The following is a 17,638-nucleotide window of genomic DNA, read 5'->3' as shown; positions in this document are numbered from 1 at the left end:
ATCTGCATAATTTCCAAGTGCCTGCATATCATCCTCAAACTCTGCTGGATTATCAAGGTTGTTCTCTAAATCAATTGAATGGGGCAGAAAGACATACATATCGTGGTATTCCAAGTGTAGTACAGAATATCAAGCAATCATTTGAATAAGCAATGATTAAGATGGTAATAAAAGAATAGGATGTTCTGTTCATCAGCTGGGTCCCATGTCTATGAAAGAACAGTCGGTTAGCCCATTGTCCAAATTCGACTTGCATGTGAGGACTGCCTCATTTGTGAACAAGAGTGACTTTTAGGCCCGGTCATTGTCATGGAGGGGCCTTTCTGATGAGCAGCTCGCGCATGGCACAAGGCAGCACACCTGCCTGCATGTAGACTGGTGGTACATGTGGGACTAGCAAAATTCAATTTTTATTTTTATTTATTTATTTTGTTTTGAAGCACTACATTACTGATGCTACTGTTACGAACAAATGTCTCTGTACTGATCAAAGGATGTTTCGATTCTACTCCTGTTTCAGGCATCAACAGACCAAACTAACATTGATATCTTCATCCCATTCCTTGTGGGTCTTTCGGTTTCGATGTACATCACAGTGCTTAGCATTATCGCCATCACGTGTCAGGTTGCTTGGCCCACAATTATACTCATAATTCCACTAGCTTGGTTGAATTTCTGGTACCGGGTACGTATGCCGTCAATCATGATCGAGTTTTATTGCTTATTCTTATCATGGATCTGATTACAATCAGACAATGGTGATGAGTGGGGCCGGCCACCTGCTAAGGATGTGGCAACCCACCCAAGCAGGTCCATTCCCTAAGAAGGCGGTGGTCCATACTCATACATTGAATCTTTAGTGTGATGTTATAAAATGAAACAACCCTCTAAGAGAAATGTGCAACCAGTGAAAGAGGTCCATCTTTAACAACGTCTGTGTCTTGCTGCAGGGATATTATCTCGCATCCTCACGTGAACTGACTCGCCTTGATTCGATCACAAAAGCACCTGTTATTCATCATTTCTCGGAGAGTGTATCTGGAGTCATGACGATCCGGTGCTTCAATAAGCAGGCAAGGTTTTCTCAAGAGAATATAGAAAAGGTCAATGCAAATCTACGTATGGATTTCCACAACAACGGATCCAACGAGTGGTTGGGTTTCCGTCTGGAGCTAATTGGGAGCTTCATCCTCTGCATCTCTGCTTTGTTCATGGTCTTGTTGCCGAGCAGCATAGTCAAGCCTGGTATTTATATGAAAATTCAAAACCATGTTCCTTATCTATTGATGCTTTGATTCATGTCCATGCTTGAAAGCAATTAAGAGTATGGTTTTTATCAATTACTCAGTAGGTCCAGTTTCTGACCGTCCATGGTGGGGCATTCATGTCAGATGATCCTCAACCCATATGGTGGCCCTTACCATAAATGACCAATGGCTCACATGTCTATGGTATTGGGGGTGTTCATAGTGTGTTCCCACAGGGAATTTCAATTGGACCACATCTACAAAGAAATGGGTGCTTAGAAAATTTATAGCCAATGCTTTACATTTGAAGTCAAATTGTCCCTCGCCAGATGAGTGGGCCAATATAATTTTAGGATAGCACCCATGGACTGAGGGCAGAAAAGGCAGTGGGCTTCTCAGTTCTTTTAAAAATCTTGAGATTTCCATTTTGCAGGAACTGACTTCGAATTTTGAATATTGCAGAATACGTTGGATTGTCTCTCTCCTACGGACTCTCTCTCAACAGTGCATTGTTTTTTGCAATATGGATTAGCTGCTTTGTGGAGAATCGGATGGTTTCAGTTGAGCGAATGAAGCAGTTCTCAAACATACCCTCTGAAGCAGCATGGGAGATCAAAGACTCTCTTCCTCCTCCAAATTGGCCAACCAAGGGTGATGTCGATCTCAAAGCCTTGCAGGTAAATAATCTGATCTTTTAAATTCCAGACTTTTCCTTTTCTCTAGATATTTAAAAAGAGGCTGAATCCACTACAAAGCCAATGTGAGCCCGATTGTGATGTGTACATGACATCCAACCTGTCCATCATGTTTGATCCTCAGGTTCTCCTAGGTGCCTAAAAAGCAGGTAGATCCAAATTCATGTGGACCAGTGTAAAATCATGCCTGAAACCTCTAATATCACGTTGTGTGGCCCATGTGAGTTTTGGAATGGCCCGACTTTTTGGGTGTTCATTCATCCTACTGGGACCCGTGCATCTTCTGAATGGATTAGATTGAATTGTCATGTCATCGTCATCATCTAAGCCTTATCCCAATTAATTGAGGTCCGCTACATGAATTTTGTTCTGCCATTCCACTCTATCAAGGGCCATAACTTCAGTTGGACCATAGGTCATCATGTCTTTTCTTACTACCTCTGCCTATGTCGTATTGGGCCGTCCCCTTGCCATTTTAGAGCTTTTAACCCATGCCAACTCAATACTTCTGATCAACACAGTTCTTGGTCTCCATTGCACATGACCAAACCATCTAAGTCTATTTTCCTTCATCTTACTACCTATTGGTGCCACTCCCAAGTTCCCTCGAATGTATTCATTTCTAGTTCTCTATATCCTTCCTCATCCTACCACTTACCTCTGTCAACATCCTCATTTCAATTACATTCATCCTATGAATGTGTTGTTCCTTAACTGCCCAATATTCTGTCTCATAAAGCATGGCTGTTCTTATAGCTATCATATAGAATTTCCCTTTCAGTTTGAGCGGGTGGCAAAACTATGTATTTGATGTGGTCTTGTTTTGAAAAATAAAATAAAATATTTGAGGCGGTCAACCTGAGTTTAGGGTCATCAGCCTTCTTTTTCTTTTTTTTCTTTTGCACCAAGGAGAAAATGATGGGCCGCACTTGATGGACAGATTGGATATAATGCACACATCGTGTTGGGCCCCACAAATCACATTGTAGATTAAGTCTGACCTACAAAGTTTTGGGACCATGGACTTGATTTCAGAACCTATGATTTCCTTCCATGAGTTCCCACCACCCCACGGAAACAATGGAGAAGATCATGTGGATCAAGTTAAAGGCCATGTCTCACCCTACTATCCACCCCTCCATCCCATTATGCCATGCTAGAAGGACCATACATAAAAAAGTTTATGAGAAGTATATAAAGGATCCTCACCATGGCACATTTTCTATAGTCATGCTAAAATGAAGTGACGTGGATTAATCATGCAGCTTAGATATCGACCGAACACTCCTCTAGTTCTCAAGGGCATTACTCTTAGCATTCAAGGAGGAGAGAAGGTTGGAGTTGTTGGACGAACAGGGAGTGGGAAATCGACTTTGATACAAGCTTTCTTTAGGGTGGTTGAGCCTTCTGGAGGGAAAATAATCATCGATGGAGTCGACATTTGCAAGTTGGGCCTCCATGATCTCAGGTCACGCTTCGGAATCATTCCTCAAGAACCTGTTCTTTTCGAAGGGACTGTTCGAAGCAACATTGATCCTATCGGTCGGTATTCAGATGACGAGATATGGAAGGTATTGAAACAAAAGGAAATATTTATATCTGTTCTTTTTAATAAATGTGTAGTTGATGTCTTGTAAGGAATTGACTTCTTATGGGAAGAGAAAGGAAAATAGATTAATCTATCCAATAATAATTTCCATGAGAACTATTAAAGCATGGATTCCAATTATGAGTTCTTGTTTGGGTAGCAAATGGAAATCCCATATTCCTCTTACAATACTCTGTACTTTTTTTAAGAAGTAAAACTGATCTAGTTTCTTGTGCCAAGAATCCAAATTATGGAAAAGCGTAATGTTTCCTTTCCTTTGTTTGGTGTGGAATCCATCGTTCCCAAACATTGCCTAAAGGTATTTATTGTGGTTGCATTGAGAAAACTAACAAAATATTTCTTTCAACTCTCTATTACTTGGGTCCATTTGTATGCATGCACATGGAAACATTTCATGAGAAACACATTTCAAATAGGAAGAAATAATTATAATTATATGAGATAGATAAACTAGGAAGAAATAGTTTAAGGCTTGCTTTGGATGCACAAGTAAATTGAATTGCGAACATTGACAAAAATAACATTTTCTACCATTCATGAATCATAATGAGGACTTAGCCTTCAATTGAGATTTTGATTCTTTGCAATACAACTAGAAAGTATCATACCTAGATTAGAGCCATACCATTAGTGTGCATTCTAAATATAAAAAAATGCAACTTGGATATGTCCATTTATCAGACATGTCATTTCAATCCACTTCAATTCTACATCCAAATGCTCCTCAACCTAATTGTTAAACAATATAGTTTGATGTGTTTGTCATCAACCGAACATACTTGCAACTCCATTTAGAAACAACAATAACATGACATGCCTTGTTAGCTTGGGTGGAGTAAACTAGTTTTAGAATGAAGAGGAATTCTCTTTTTGTACAGAAATGCCACATTCAATGAAATCATTTGCGGTTTCCTTTTTTTTTTTTTTGCAGAGCCTTGAACGGTGCCAGCTAAAAGACGTGGTAGCTGGAAAGCCTGAGAAACTTGATTCGTTAGGTATTATACTTTCGTTCTTTCTTTCAAGTAGGGAATATTCATGGGAGTTTGTGGGGGACAAAAATACATTGCACCATTTCGATTAAGTTAGCCTTTGGATGTAGTGCCAAATGCCAAGGATCCCGAGCCAAGAAGGTGCAATTTGCATTTGTGGCGCCGAACATGGAATCCGTGTTCCTCCCTTTCTAATGAAATTGCCATGATTGCTCAAGAAAAAATGGAATCCTTTTTAAGCCAGCTTCCATTTTTATGTCTCTAACCACAAGTGAGACATGTGTGGACCTTTCCATACATCTCACTTGTGTTTTGGCACTGGTGAATCATGTCAGTTATGTGAACCAGGAACATCCAAACTTACCATAAATAGGGGACTAATCACATATATTCAACCTTTGAGCTGTGGGGCCCGCCCATGATTTGTGGGCTCCAAACCATGCACATGGTGCACCATCTTGATCCAAAACTCAGTGGGACACCATAGGAAGCAATGTACCATGATGCATAAAACCTATATGAATTGATTTTTAGCGTGTCCCTTCTTGGTGCGGTGCACCAGATAAATGGGTTGGTTGGCATATAACACAAGAAAGTGGACCCCACATTCCATCTTAAAGTATCTATGGTGGGTGTCACCCTCCTGATGTCCCTCATTGTTCCCTTTGGTGTGGCCCACCTAAGTCATGGATCAGGTTGGATTTTGGGATATAGGCCTCACATCTAATGGATGAGTTGGATGGAACTTAAACATCATGGTGGGCCCCACACACCGCATCTAATGGTCATTACCATTTATTTCAATATATGTGATCATTCACCTGTGCAAATAATAATTTAATTTTCTTATGAAAAAAGAGCCCACTTGTGCACCTTGTAGGGTTTGAAAACCCCACTTCTACAATTGTTACGGCAACTTGAATCAACATGCCATACATCTAGTTCTAAGAGAACTAGCCTTCTACAAGAGATGAAGGAGAGAATAAAATAAAATAAAATACTCTCTGCCTCTTCCTATTTATTATTTCTCTAAAGCAACACAACTCACACTTAAAAAATAGAAAGCCAACTTGGAATCAAACTTAAAATAGAAACTTGCTAAAAAAGCAAAATAACAATTACTTGTAATCTTAGTTGTACCAAGACTTGGAAATCATGTTTATTTGACTTCTAAAAGCCTCCTCTAAACTTGATTTTCTCTCATTCCCTTCACAATCTTCAACTTGGAAAAATCTTCTACCTTCAATGCATTTTAAAAATATCCACCGTCTGATCTTCGTATCTGCAAAATTTGAGCTCAATCTCCTTTTCTTTCACAAGATCATGTATATGGTTATACTTGATATCAATGTGTTTGCTTCTACCATGAAAGACTTGATTCTTCATTAATGCAACTTTCAACTTGTTGTCACCCATGATCTTCATAGGATGCTCCTGCAAATGATTCGGTTCACTAAGTATCCTTCTTAGCCAAACCACCTACATGCACTAGTGGCAGTTGCAATGTACCATGCTTCTGCGGTCAAGAATACAACTACCTTTTTTCTTTCTTTGATTACCATGGGAACACACCTGAACCAAGATGAAACTCAAATCTGAAAGTATTTTTCCTCTTCTCAACTTCTCCTGCCTAATTATTATCTGTGTATCTGTCAGGTTCTGAATAGGTAACAGGTGCATAAAATATTCCGTGATTTTGAGTACTTTTAATGTATCTCAAAATTCTCTTGGCAGCCTACAAGTGTGATGGGTTTGGAGTTTCTATGTAACTACTAGTAAGTCCAAATCCACACACGATAAAGTCGCAATGAATTGCTAAGTTCCTGATAAACCTACAAAACACTGTATAGTGTCCTTGAGACCTTACTTTGTACGAGTGGGGCACCGTGTTTTGGTGGTACAGAGCATTGATGTGCTGAAGCTCTGCCAAGGATGGACCATGCCTCAAAACCCTCTCAGATTGAAAGATCCTAGGCCGTTTTCCCCAACCGTTGCATTTTATACTTAACCATTTGTTTGTAATCCACTTATCAAAAGTTTACAAATTATGATCTTCCAATCATGGAGAATTGTTTGAACATCCTCCGGTCCACAATGGGGCCCATCAGATCAGCAACCTGGATCACCAAACCATGGTCCCCACATGTGGATTACAATCCCATGGGTCCTCATTAATTCATTACCTAGAAAGCATTTCTCAGTTTGTTTTACTTCTAGTTAGTCTTGCAAAATTGGAAACTCTTTTTTAAGTTAAATAATAATAATAACCAGATCCAAAGATTTTTAATAATTGAAGTGATTTTCTGATGAAACCAGTCGCACTTTTTCCCCCCCCCCCCCCCTGTCGCTAATTTTCTTTGCTCATGTTTGGCATTTTTTGCAGTGGTTGATAGTGGTGATAATTGGAGCGTGGGACAAAGACAGCTCCTTTGTTTGGGACGGGTGATGCTGAAGCGTAGCCGGATTTTGTTCATGGACGAGGCAACTGCTTCAGTAGACTCGCAAACCGACGGCGTTATTCAAAAGATCATCCGGGAAGACTTCTCGGAATGTACGATTATCAGCATTGCTCACAGAATACCCACAGTCATGGACTGTGACAGAGTTTTGGTTATAGATGCAGGTATGTGCTAATGCTTCTTTCAGCGATGGAAAACAACAACAACAAAAATAATAATATATGAAATGAAAATGAAGGGTGTGTTTGGTTTCATCAAGATAGATTGATTAATCATGAAACATCATGAAATACATGATATTTGGTGCAATCAAACACACCCAAAAAGTTTAAAACAAACCATAAATTTAATGGAAAAAAGGAAACTGGTTTAGAAAAACCATGCTAAAGGCCATTCATCACTTGTGCCACACCATTTATGTCGGGTGACCCAAAAGCAAGCTGATCTAGTAATAGGGTAGGTCGCATGTGGACCTTTGGTCCTTTCTTCTTCTTCAAACTTCCAGTTTTTAGTACACATGTGCCCACCTGATTACCAGACCATATTTGTTATTTTATTTTGTTGTAAACAAAATGGGGTCCACCTGATGAATGGTCTGGATCTTTTGGATTTGCCACATTGGAGGATGCATTGGGATCCTAGCCCTGGTTTATTATTCAAAACAAGAAAAAAGTCCTACTCAGTTTAGAAACCCAGTAATTCAGCATGACTCAATCCAGTTGCCTCGGAGTAGGCAGTCTCTGGTAACAAAAAGGCTCGTGCTTTAATATGCCATTCACTGTCAATGAAGATTTAAGAAATGTTTAATATGATGTCGTCCGCCGGAAACATGCAAATGGGACCCATTAGACACTCTTGGCACATGTGCCAATGTGCCACACGTGTGAGATTATTGTTCAATAGGTGTGGCCTGTCATGAACATGCCCCGGTGCAAAATCAGGCCTGGGAGAAGTTTAGGAATATAGCCCCGGAATATTTGGGAACTATAGCTGTTGGATCTGGTGTCATGTTTGAATGATCTGAACCGTTTTTATGATGTGCCTCACTTTGGATGGGGGATGCCCAAGAGGACTCTTCACATTGGAATATTTCAGCTCCTATGATCATTTAACTATTTTCCTTTGAACATGGACTGGCTCCTTAACTGCTGTTCTGTGGACCATTTATCAAAAGTTTTTGGTCTTTCCATCTTGAAGATTTTCGAGCCAATGACTATTGACTGTGTATTGTCATATCAATGGTTTGGATCAGCTAACATGATCCTAGACCTGATGAATTTAGCCATGGTGGGTATTGTAGCAAACCTCATTTTTTTTCCGGGAGGAGCTTCCCCCAAATTATGTAAATGCCCTTTCAATTGCTTGAAAACCCTTCTCATGTCCATTCATACCACATGGTTTAGTTGTTTTAAATGATTAATAGCAGATATTTTTTTTATCCTTGCATTTCTAGTCATGTATAGAGAGATAATATCTTTGAATTTTTTTTCCATGCGCATTGTAGGACTGGCCAAGGAATTCGACTCACCAACCCGCTTACTTGAACACCGGTCGCTCTTCGCAGCATTGGTTCAAGAGTATGCCAACCGTTCATCAGGTCTATAGAATGCTGCTCCTACCATTGCTTTTAGGGCCTCGGCATGCGTCTGCAGAATGTCGTCGGAGGTGATTGGTGTTCGATTCGGTGACTGGAATGAAGATTTCACAAGATATCCATTCTTTTTTAGAGTTAGATGTCCAGAAATCACAAAATTTGATTCTCTCACATGTTCGTCTCGAAAGAGAGGTTTGTAGGGGCAATTATACCATTTTTAAGATCTAAGAACATGATTTTGTCATTATTCTACTTCATTTGGTTACTTTGAAGCAACCTTGCAAAAGAACTGATATCATTATGCATATCTTAGTGCTTGGCTCAATATCCAGCTGTATTAGCATGTTTGGGTTGTGTTTTGTCGCCAGGTTGTGTTGAGTTGGATTTGTATGTAGTTGGTTATTGAGTAATGCAATCCCAAAGGGGGTGCAAGTGGATCAAATGAAAAAAAAAACAAGATTGTAGGGAAGAATCCCAACAATCCTCTAGCCAAGTGTTAGCAATCACCAAAACCCCTCTCAAATCTTCTTCCAAATTGAATATATATATATATATCATTTCTAATTTACCCTCTTTGACATGTCAAAGCATAGCCTTATATAGGCTTTAAAAAGAACTAACAAAAAAAAAAATGACCAATGTGCTCTTGAATGCACTACATGGGACTTATGTAAATTGGTCATAACTCATCCACACACCATCAAAATTTTATGATCTTAGGCTTATTTGAAAGCAAGCTTGATAGGTTATGAGATACAACACTTTTGTGTCATTCTAAAATCATATGATACCCTAATGTGGGCTCACTGAGAACCTTGTTGAATACTTAATTCAGCCCTAAAACCAACAAAAAACTAATAAATCATACCATTGATTTGGTCCATATCATCAATCATTACAGTCTTAACATCTAGATTTGTCAGATCTATGATCAACTGCTTGTGTGGTTGATTAGTTGCATCAATTCCACCTGGCTTCAAAAGGAACAGTCCTCAGTTAAAGTCGAAGGCATTACTCTCCTACAAGCGTGTCTTTTTTAGCTTTAATGGTAATTGATGGTGAATGCCTACACATGTGATTGGTGACTTGTGTTTGAATACACATCATCTCTTCTTACACTTCTTAACTATCCTCCAAATTCAAACCTTCGACTTCCACTTCTTTTGCAAAAGTGGATTCAGTTACCTTGGATGTTGGATTGTCAATCTTGGCATCATCCTTTATATTTGATCAAGGTCTGGTTGTCATGAAGTCCTCCTCGTCATAGCATCCAATCTAGCCTAGAGAATCCTTCAAATTTGTTAATCCATTTCTCTCTTACCGGCTGTCTATCAGTTGATCTTCTTATTTGATTGGAACTTCCTTCAGTCGGAAATCTTTCTTTGCGTAGATGAGTGGGTCAATCTAATCTTCTTATTTTTTAACTTGTTATACGTTCTAGTTAGAAATCTTTCTTTGCGCAGATGGACCATTACTTGGTCACCTACCTCAAACATTTTTTGTCATCGATGCTTGTTCGATTGCTCTTTGTACTTTTCGTTCGAGGCATGTAGCTTAATTTGTACCTCCGTCTGAATGCCCATGATCCTGTCTACCATATGTTCTACTGCAATGCTCATGCCGGGGAGCTTGGGGAGAAGGATCAAGTCAAGTGTGTGATGAGGTACTCGTCCGTAAATAACCTAAAATGGAGATTTTCCTATTGAGCGATTCACCATGTTGTTGAATGCAAACTCCGCTGGAGATAAGGCTAAATCCCACTGCTTCGATTTTTTTCCTGAAATACATCGAAAATGGTTTCTCAACGTGCGATTCACAATATCAGTCTGCCCATCAATTTATGGGTGGTAGGCTCTACTAAACTGAAGTCGTGTATCGAATCAAGTCTACAATGTTTACCAAATGTGGCTAATGAAATTCGTGTCACAGTTAGAAGTAATAGTCTTGAAAAACCCGTGTAGCCGCACAACTTCTCTAAAGAATAGATTCGTCGCGTGTGTTGCATTAAAAGTCATCTTGCATGGAATAAAGTGCATCATCTTGAAGAAACGATATACCACCACGAATACCGAATCCATGCCGCGTTGTGTTCGTGGGAGACCAAGCACAAAGTTCATATATAAATCCTCCCAAGGGTCGTTAAGCAGGGGTAACGGGGTGTAGAAGCCCGTATTCTGAGATTGGTCTTGGACAAATATAACAACATTGGATTGTCTTTCCCACATCACGTACCAATTGCGGCCAGTAATACTGCTCTTTCACAAGAGCTCACATATTGTCTCGCCCAAGGTGTTCACTAAGGCCACCTCCATGTAGCTCTTGGATTATTTGTTCCCTTAACAAGCTTTTGGGGATGCATAGTTGATTCCCCTTGAAAAGGAACATATCGTGCATATGTAAGTTGTCAGGGTGTCCTTCTTAGCATCTAACCCATGCATCCTTGAAGTCGTCGTCGTCAGTATATATGTCCTTGAGGCATTCGAACCCGACAACCTCATTACTCATAGTGATTAGCAAAGTTGCACGACAACTCAGTGCATCAACTACTTTGTTCTGTTGCCCAGACTTATGTTTTAGCACGAACGTGAATTTCTACGAAAACGAGATCCATCTAGCATGCACACGGTTAATGTTAGCTTGGTTATTAATGAATTTGAGAGCTTGGTGGTCTGTATAAAGTATGAATTTCCTTTGAATTAAATAATATCGCCAGTGTCGCAATGCCTGGACCACTACGTACAACTCGATCTCATATATATACCACTTCTTGCGTGCATCGTTAAGTTTCTTACTGTAGAAGGCTATCGGCCTACCTTCCTGAGAGAAAACTCTCCCAATCCTGATATATGAGACATCACATTCGACTTCAAACAGTTTATCGAAGTTAGGAAGTACAAGAACCGGGGTCGTAGATAACCTGCGCTTAATTTCAACAAAGCTCCTGTTGGCTTCGTTAGTCAACTGAAACTACCCTTTCTTCATGTAATTTGTGATTGGTGACACAATGGTTCTGAAATTTTTTACGAACCGACGATAAAATGTCTCTAGTCCATGAAAACTTCGCACTTCGTGAATATTTGTGAGAACTGGCCATTCTCTGATTTCCTTCACCTTCTCCTCATCCACCCGAATGCCCGTAAATGTTACTACAAAACCCAAAAACAACAGGCTATCAATCATGAAGCTGCACTTTGTTTAAATTAAGATACAGTTTATTGTTGGTGAGCACTTGAAAGACCTTCTTGAAATGTTCCATATGGGTGGTTTCATCTTGACTGTATATCAAAATATCATCAAAATAAACCACAACGAACCGCCCAATGAAAAGATTTTGAACTTGGTTTATCAATCTCATGAATGTGCTAGGCATATTCGAAAGACCGAAGGGCATGACCATTCATTCGTACAATCCTTCCTTGGTCTTAAAGGCCGTCTTTCACTCATCACCCGACTATATTCGAATCTGATGGTAGCCACTCCTCATATCTAACTTAGAGAATAATTTCGCACCTTCAACCATGTCCAACATATCGTCCAACCGTGGTATGGAAAACCTTTATTTTATGGTGATTTTGTTGATGGCCCAACTGTCGACACACATACGCCAACTCCCATCTTTCTTAGGAGTCAATAGAGCAGGTACAGCGCATGGGCTCATGCGTTCTAGGATAAGACCCTTACGGATCAGTTCCTCCAGTTGCCCTTGCAGAATTTCGTACTCTTTTGGACTCATCCGATAGTGAAGACGATTTGGTAAGCTGGACCTAGGGACAAGGTCGATATGGTGTTGGATATCTCGCATGGGAGGTAATCCATCGGGAAGGTTGTCAGGCCTTTTTTAAACTCATGCAGTAAGGGTTTTAGTTCATCGGGGATGTTGGTGGGATCGAGTTATTTCCCTTTCATGATTAATGCATAGGTCTGTCTTGTTTCTTTAGATTCCTCCACGAAGTCTCATATGGTTAAAAGAAAATGACCCTCCACTTTAGAAGTTTCAAGTGGTCCCTCTGGATCCATATGGGCCAATATAGTCTTCTGGTCATCCTTGATGAAGATATATATGTTATCTCGTCCTTTATGAGTGGTGTCACCGTCAGATTGTCAGGGTCGACCGAGTAGTATGTAACATGCTTCCATATCAACCACATCGCATACTATTTCATCATTATAATGTTTGCCAATTGAAAAGGATATGGTACACCGTTTAGTTACATTTGTTTCACTGACCTTCTTAATCCAACCGATTGTATATGGGGAGGGACGACGCTCTGTTTTCAATTGTAATTTTTCTACCATCATCCTAGAGACGATATTCTCGCTGCTTCCGCTGTCGATGATCACATCACAGACTTTTTGATTCACTGTACACCTAGTTCGGAAGATGTTATGCCATTGTGGGTGTACTTTCCTTGGCGCATACAATAGTCGTCTCACGACAAGTGATTCGCCATGATCCTGCTAAACCCAACTTGACTCATCTGCCTTGTCTTCTGTGGCGTAATCTGGTTTCTCAATATCTGGATCATCGTCGGCATTTGCATCACTACCATCATTGATGGTGAGGTTTACCACTTGTCGCTGGGGAAAAGTATTTGACAGGTGACCCGGTTGACCACAACGAAAGCAATGGTCTTCCCTTGGCCGAGCATAGGGGTTTGGGATTCTGCTTAGGCCAGTGGTAGTCGATACGCCCCTTTGGGGCCTAGTTTACCCGCTTCTTTGATCTTGGTTCACGGGTGTAGGAGGTTGAGTGCGTGCTTTTACAGGCTCCTTCCCCTTGCGTTGTGGAGCTCCCTGGGGTGGACATGTCGCAACGACCCTTGCGATATGATAGGTCTATGTGTTAGGACGTTTAAGTTATACTTCCTCCTGGGTGGCTAACTTGATTGCATCATTCATCGTCCAGACAGACTGCATCTGAACCCGATCCTGAATCGCCATATGCAATCCACCGTTAAATCAGGCGACTTGCTACAATTCAGTCTCGACCAAATCGTTACGCGCCACTATGCGGTAAAATTTTTTTGCGTATTCTCTCACAGACCGACTACCCTGTCCACAATTTTGGTATTGTTGGAATAATACCTGATCGTAGTCGCTAAGGAGGAATCGGGCACATAGTAGTTGCTTCATCTGCTGCCATGTGCGGATTGATGCCTTCATTTGCCTGGTTCGTGCGAGTTACAGTTGTTCCCACCAAGCTGAAACTCCATCCTTGAACTTGTAAGCCACAAGCTTAACCTTCTTTGCTTTAGGGATGTCTATATAGTCGAAGAATCGCTCAACTTCAGAAAGTCAATCGAGGAAATCCTCAATGTGTAGTTGGTCATTGAAGATAGGAATATCAACTCACATCTTGAATTCCCTATTTGTTCGATCTACTTGATCGCCACTTTCTCTGGAGTGTTGGAAGATTATGTCATCGATCTCCTCCTCGTTGGATCCCCCTTCCTCATAAATGACCCTTAGATGCACTATCGGTACTATCCTGCGATTAGGGCGATTACGAGTCTCAACAATTGGTGGTGAAGGATTAGCATCAGGAACACGGAGCTGCCATAGGGCCCCTGCTATGCGATCTGTCATACGATCGATGGAAGCCTGCAGCCCTTGCATGGCTTGCTGATTCTCTTGCTGCGCTACTTCGAAAGCTGTTAAAAGATGATTCCATGTAGCACCGTCCATGGGATTGTTGCCTGACTTGTCATTAGAGGCCATTGATCCGACAAAAAATCTCGCTTTGATACCAAACTGATGTAGGGGAGGACGTGAGGTTAAGCATCATCTTCCTCAAGGGAATAACTGTTCCGAATCCATGGAACTTCTCTGGACTCTTCACAGTGACTTGTCGAATCCAAGAGAAAGAAAGCAAGAAAAATAGAAAATAAATTTTATAAAATTTGAAATTGATTGATGAATAAATAAAAACGAGTTCACAACCCTTTAAATAGGGGTACTAAGCAATGAGAAAGAAATCAGAATCAAACTACAATTAAAACTCTTAGAATTCGTGACTTACTATAAATAGTAAACTTACTATTTATAGACGGTCCTGATGTCTACTAGTGCGCAAGGTTTTCGGGCAAAAATAGTAAGTGTCCTATTTGGCTTCACCAAGCTGTTCTCCTAATTTTTCTAAGCTCTTTTCACGTTGGACGCAACTCCTAAAGCCCAACGGATGAAGAGTTATAATGAAACTAAAACTTACTATTTATAGTAAAAATGGAATTAAAATAGGGAAATGACCGTCGATCTGGCGGTATTTCGCAAATCCGGCTTGGGCAACCCAACATAGCAGGGTTGGATGGCTAAAGTAACTCGTTCTACCCTAAAATCATATATTTTACGTCCGATAACTCATTTCGGATTGCGAGATACGCCTAATTTAAGGTTCGACGGCCCGGATCACTTTTGTCTTCGACCGGGCCTTTTCTAATCCATCTTGGCCATGTAACTGTCCGTGATCCTCTCTACATCAATGGACCATGAACGTGTGGTATATACCTAATTTGGTTAATCAGGCCATTTCTAGAATAAGTTAAACTTCGAAATTTCTCGTGAGTGATGATTAGTGTTGTGATTAGTTATAGCGAAAATGGGTATTCGACTCTAATTATCCTAAATTCGCTAATTTTAGTGTAATTATGGCATTCAATTAGGCTGGTATGACTATCTGACGATTCCACTTGTGGATGTACTAGGGTTTTTTTCACGAAATTATACACGACGTTACATACAACCTTATAGTTATCGCAAGGGTGGAAAATAACTGCCTCTCTCCTATAAATATCCCTTTAGTTTTTCATTTCCACAATTCATGTTATTTGGTTCTTGAGATTGCCTGAGAAATATCGAATCCTTTGAAAGGCTCTCTCTTCCTTTCTTAGTGTCCATGCCTGAAACAAGGTGAAAATGAGAGTTTCAAACTTTTTACTTATGAAACATAGCTTTACACTAGGTTCTTGACCATTGACCTAATTCTGATCATCCAGGCTTTGATGTTGCCTTTGTACCAACCATCTACAGCCTTAGGCAAATTGAATGCTCAAGTGGTCCCATGCTAACTATCAAGACAATTTGCATCTACCCTAATTTTCTCTAATAGAATTATTAAGTACTACTTCAAATTTTGTCAGAGATTTTGTAAACATTCCAGGATATGACAAAGATGTTGCTAGAACTTTTAAACTTAGTAAACTTATAAAGGACATGAAAGCTATGGCTATTTAAGTCATTGAAGCACTGGGATTTCTTTGCCTAATTAATGATCTAGACACTCTAAAGACGAAATATTACATATTAAAAATTTTATGCAACATTTGCATTACACCATTCTGTATAGCTCAACGGGTTAGTTCTCTCTAACTTACACATTTTAAGCAAGGAATTTTCTTTAAAAGATGCAGTTAAGGACATGCACTAGACCATAGTTGGAACGTACTTTATTTCTTAGATTAATAAGAGCCCTTCGATAGTGCATATTTTGGTGCATATCGTTACAATGGAGTTAATAATCCAACTAATACCAATTTCTATTGATAATTATATATCTATTTGTTGAACCACTAAAACGAGAAATTTGTTTAGTTGAGTATTACGTTTGAGCTTGATATTTAATGATGGGTGACATTTGAGAAAATATTATTAAAAATATTTTTTACATTATTAGATAAACTAATTTTCTAAGTAAGAAAATGTTGATGCAGTTGGTGAAATGCGTGGTTGCATGTTTCAGTTGGTTCCTATAGGAAATATCTTCTCATCTCTCTCTTAGTTTTCTTGTGTTGATGTGAAGCCTGGCTTTGACAAGTACTCTCTTCTGCAATGTTGTCTATAAGAGGGCAACACATGTAGAGATACCGCGTTCTTCTTTCTAATTCCTTAGCGGCAGTTTCCCTACAAAGTGGAATAGTTGGAGAAAATGGTAAGCCTCATATTTTTATTTTCTTTTATTTTAGTGAGGAAAAAAACTTGTTATTATTATCTTATGAACATAAACATATAGTTAAATCACGTAAATTTTTACACTTATAATCTTTTATTTTTCTCAATAAAATTTGAGTTTGATTTGGTTCTTCTATTTCATAGTTTTACTTTTCTTGCATTGCCTATGTAGTGTATTTTCACAACAATATACAGTGAATAAAACAACCGAGCACCATGGTCCCCTCCACATTGTATATCTAAAATCTGCATAGTCCATTAGGTGAGAATGCATTGTATGTCTAAAATCTGCATCGTCCAATATTAGGTGAGAATGTTTATCTTAACCTTACATATATAACATAATGCGAATGGTATAAGTTCATTAGGCAAAAATGTTTATGTTAACTATTGAGAGTCAAATATTGCATTAGACCCCAGTAATTGCTTGGATTTACGAACATGATACCGTTTAATGGCCCGCTTTAATCATGTTTGTGATGCAGAGTGTATTTACGAGCATGGACTGAAAAGGAAGCTTAAAGCATGGATTTAACGCTCTGATGACACTAAAGGCAAGGGACGGACTTCAGGGGACCAAGATCGACGGAATTACACGTCAGGGATCCGCGAAAATCGAGAAACCGAAGCTCAAGCGGCCTGAAAGTTAGCCAGAATGCAAGATCACTGGGTTTCCATCATCTGTTCGGCTTGAAACCTTATACATGGCTCGAGGACCAAAAACTAACCGTACACGTCAAATTTCAGCCATTAGATCCCTCTGGAAGTGGCCCAACGGATAGATCAGCCTATAAATTAGTGATTTGGGGCCCGCCTGGTATCTGAAAATGCTTCAATTTTGTTCTCAACGCCTTAAATGGAGTGACATAGCAAATGGACGGAGAAGATGTCTCACGAACATCACAGTGGACCCTACATGTACAGTGCGTGTACATAGTGTACACGCACCGGTCGTGCACCGGACGGTCAGCCCGGTCAAAGACAGGCTAACCCGTCTTCTTCTTCCGCAGCAACAGTGGACGGATGCTATCCGTCCATTTTTCAGTAGTGGGGCCCACTACTCATTCGAATCCACGATCTGGACCGTTCATTTGTCCCGTG

General features: G+C 39.9%; 1 protein-coding gene and 1 pseudogene across 3 annotated transcripts in view; both read left to right on the top strand.

Moving 5' to 3' along the window:
• The window catches only part of LOC131230308 (ABC transporter C family member 14-like), a 28,215-nt gene extending 19,285 nt beyond the window's left edge, over positions 1-8,930 (top strand). For 2 of the 3 annotated variants that reach the window (XM_058226165.1, XM_058226166.1), the window contains exons 6-12: positions 521-685; positions 951-1,245; positions 1,710-1,924; positions 3,208-3,513; positions 4,483-4,546; positions 6,924-7,163; positions 8,504-8,930. In XM_058226165.1, coding sequence (XP_058082148.1) covers positions 521-685; positions 951-1,245; positions 1,710-1,924; positions 3,208-3,513; positions 4,483-4,546; positions 6,924-7,163; positions 8,504-8,604 — 1,386 coding nt within the window. In that variant the 3' untranslated portion in view covers positions 8,605-8,930. Of the gene's footprint in view, positions 1-520; positions 686-950; positions 1,246-1,709; positions 1,925-3,207; positions 3,514-4,482; positions 4,547-6,923; positions 7,164-8,503 lie in introns of those variants that run through there. The other variant, XM_058226167.1, reaches the window with a different exon arrangement.
• LOC131230309 (ABC transporter C family member 14-like) overlaps positions 1-17,638 on the top strand; it is an 87,394-nt pseudogene that overhangs the window by 19,251 nt on the left and 50,505 nt on the right.

Source organism: Magnolia sinica, chromosome 17 (genome assembly GCF_029962835.1).
Source record: "Magnolia sinica isolate HGM2019 chromosome 17, MsV1, whole genome shotgun sequence".
Lineage (NCBI taxonomy): Eukaryota > Viridiplantae > Streptophyta > Magnoliopsida > Magnoliales > Magnoliaceae > Magnolia > Magnolia sinica.
The sequence above is the reverse complement of the archived record's forward strand: the minus strand, read 5'-3'. Positions and strand labels throughout refer to the sequence as shown.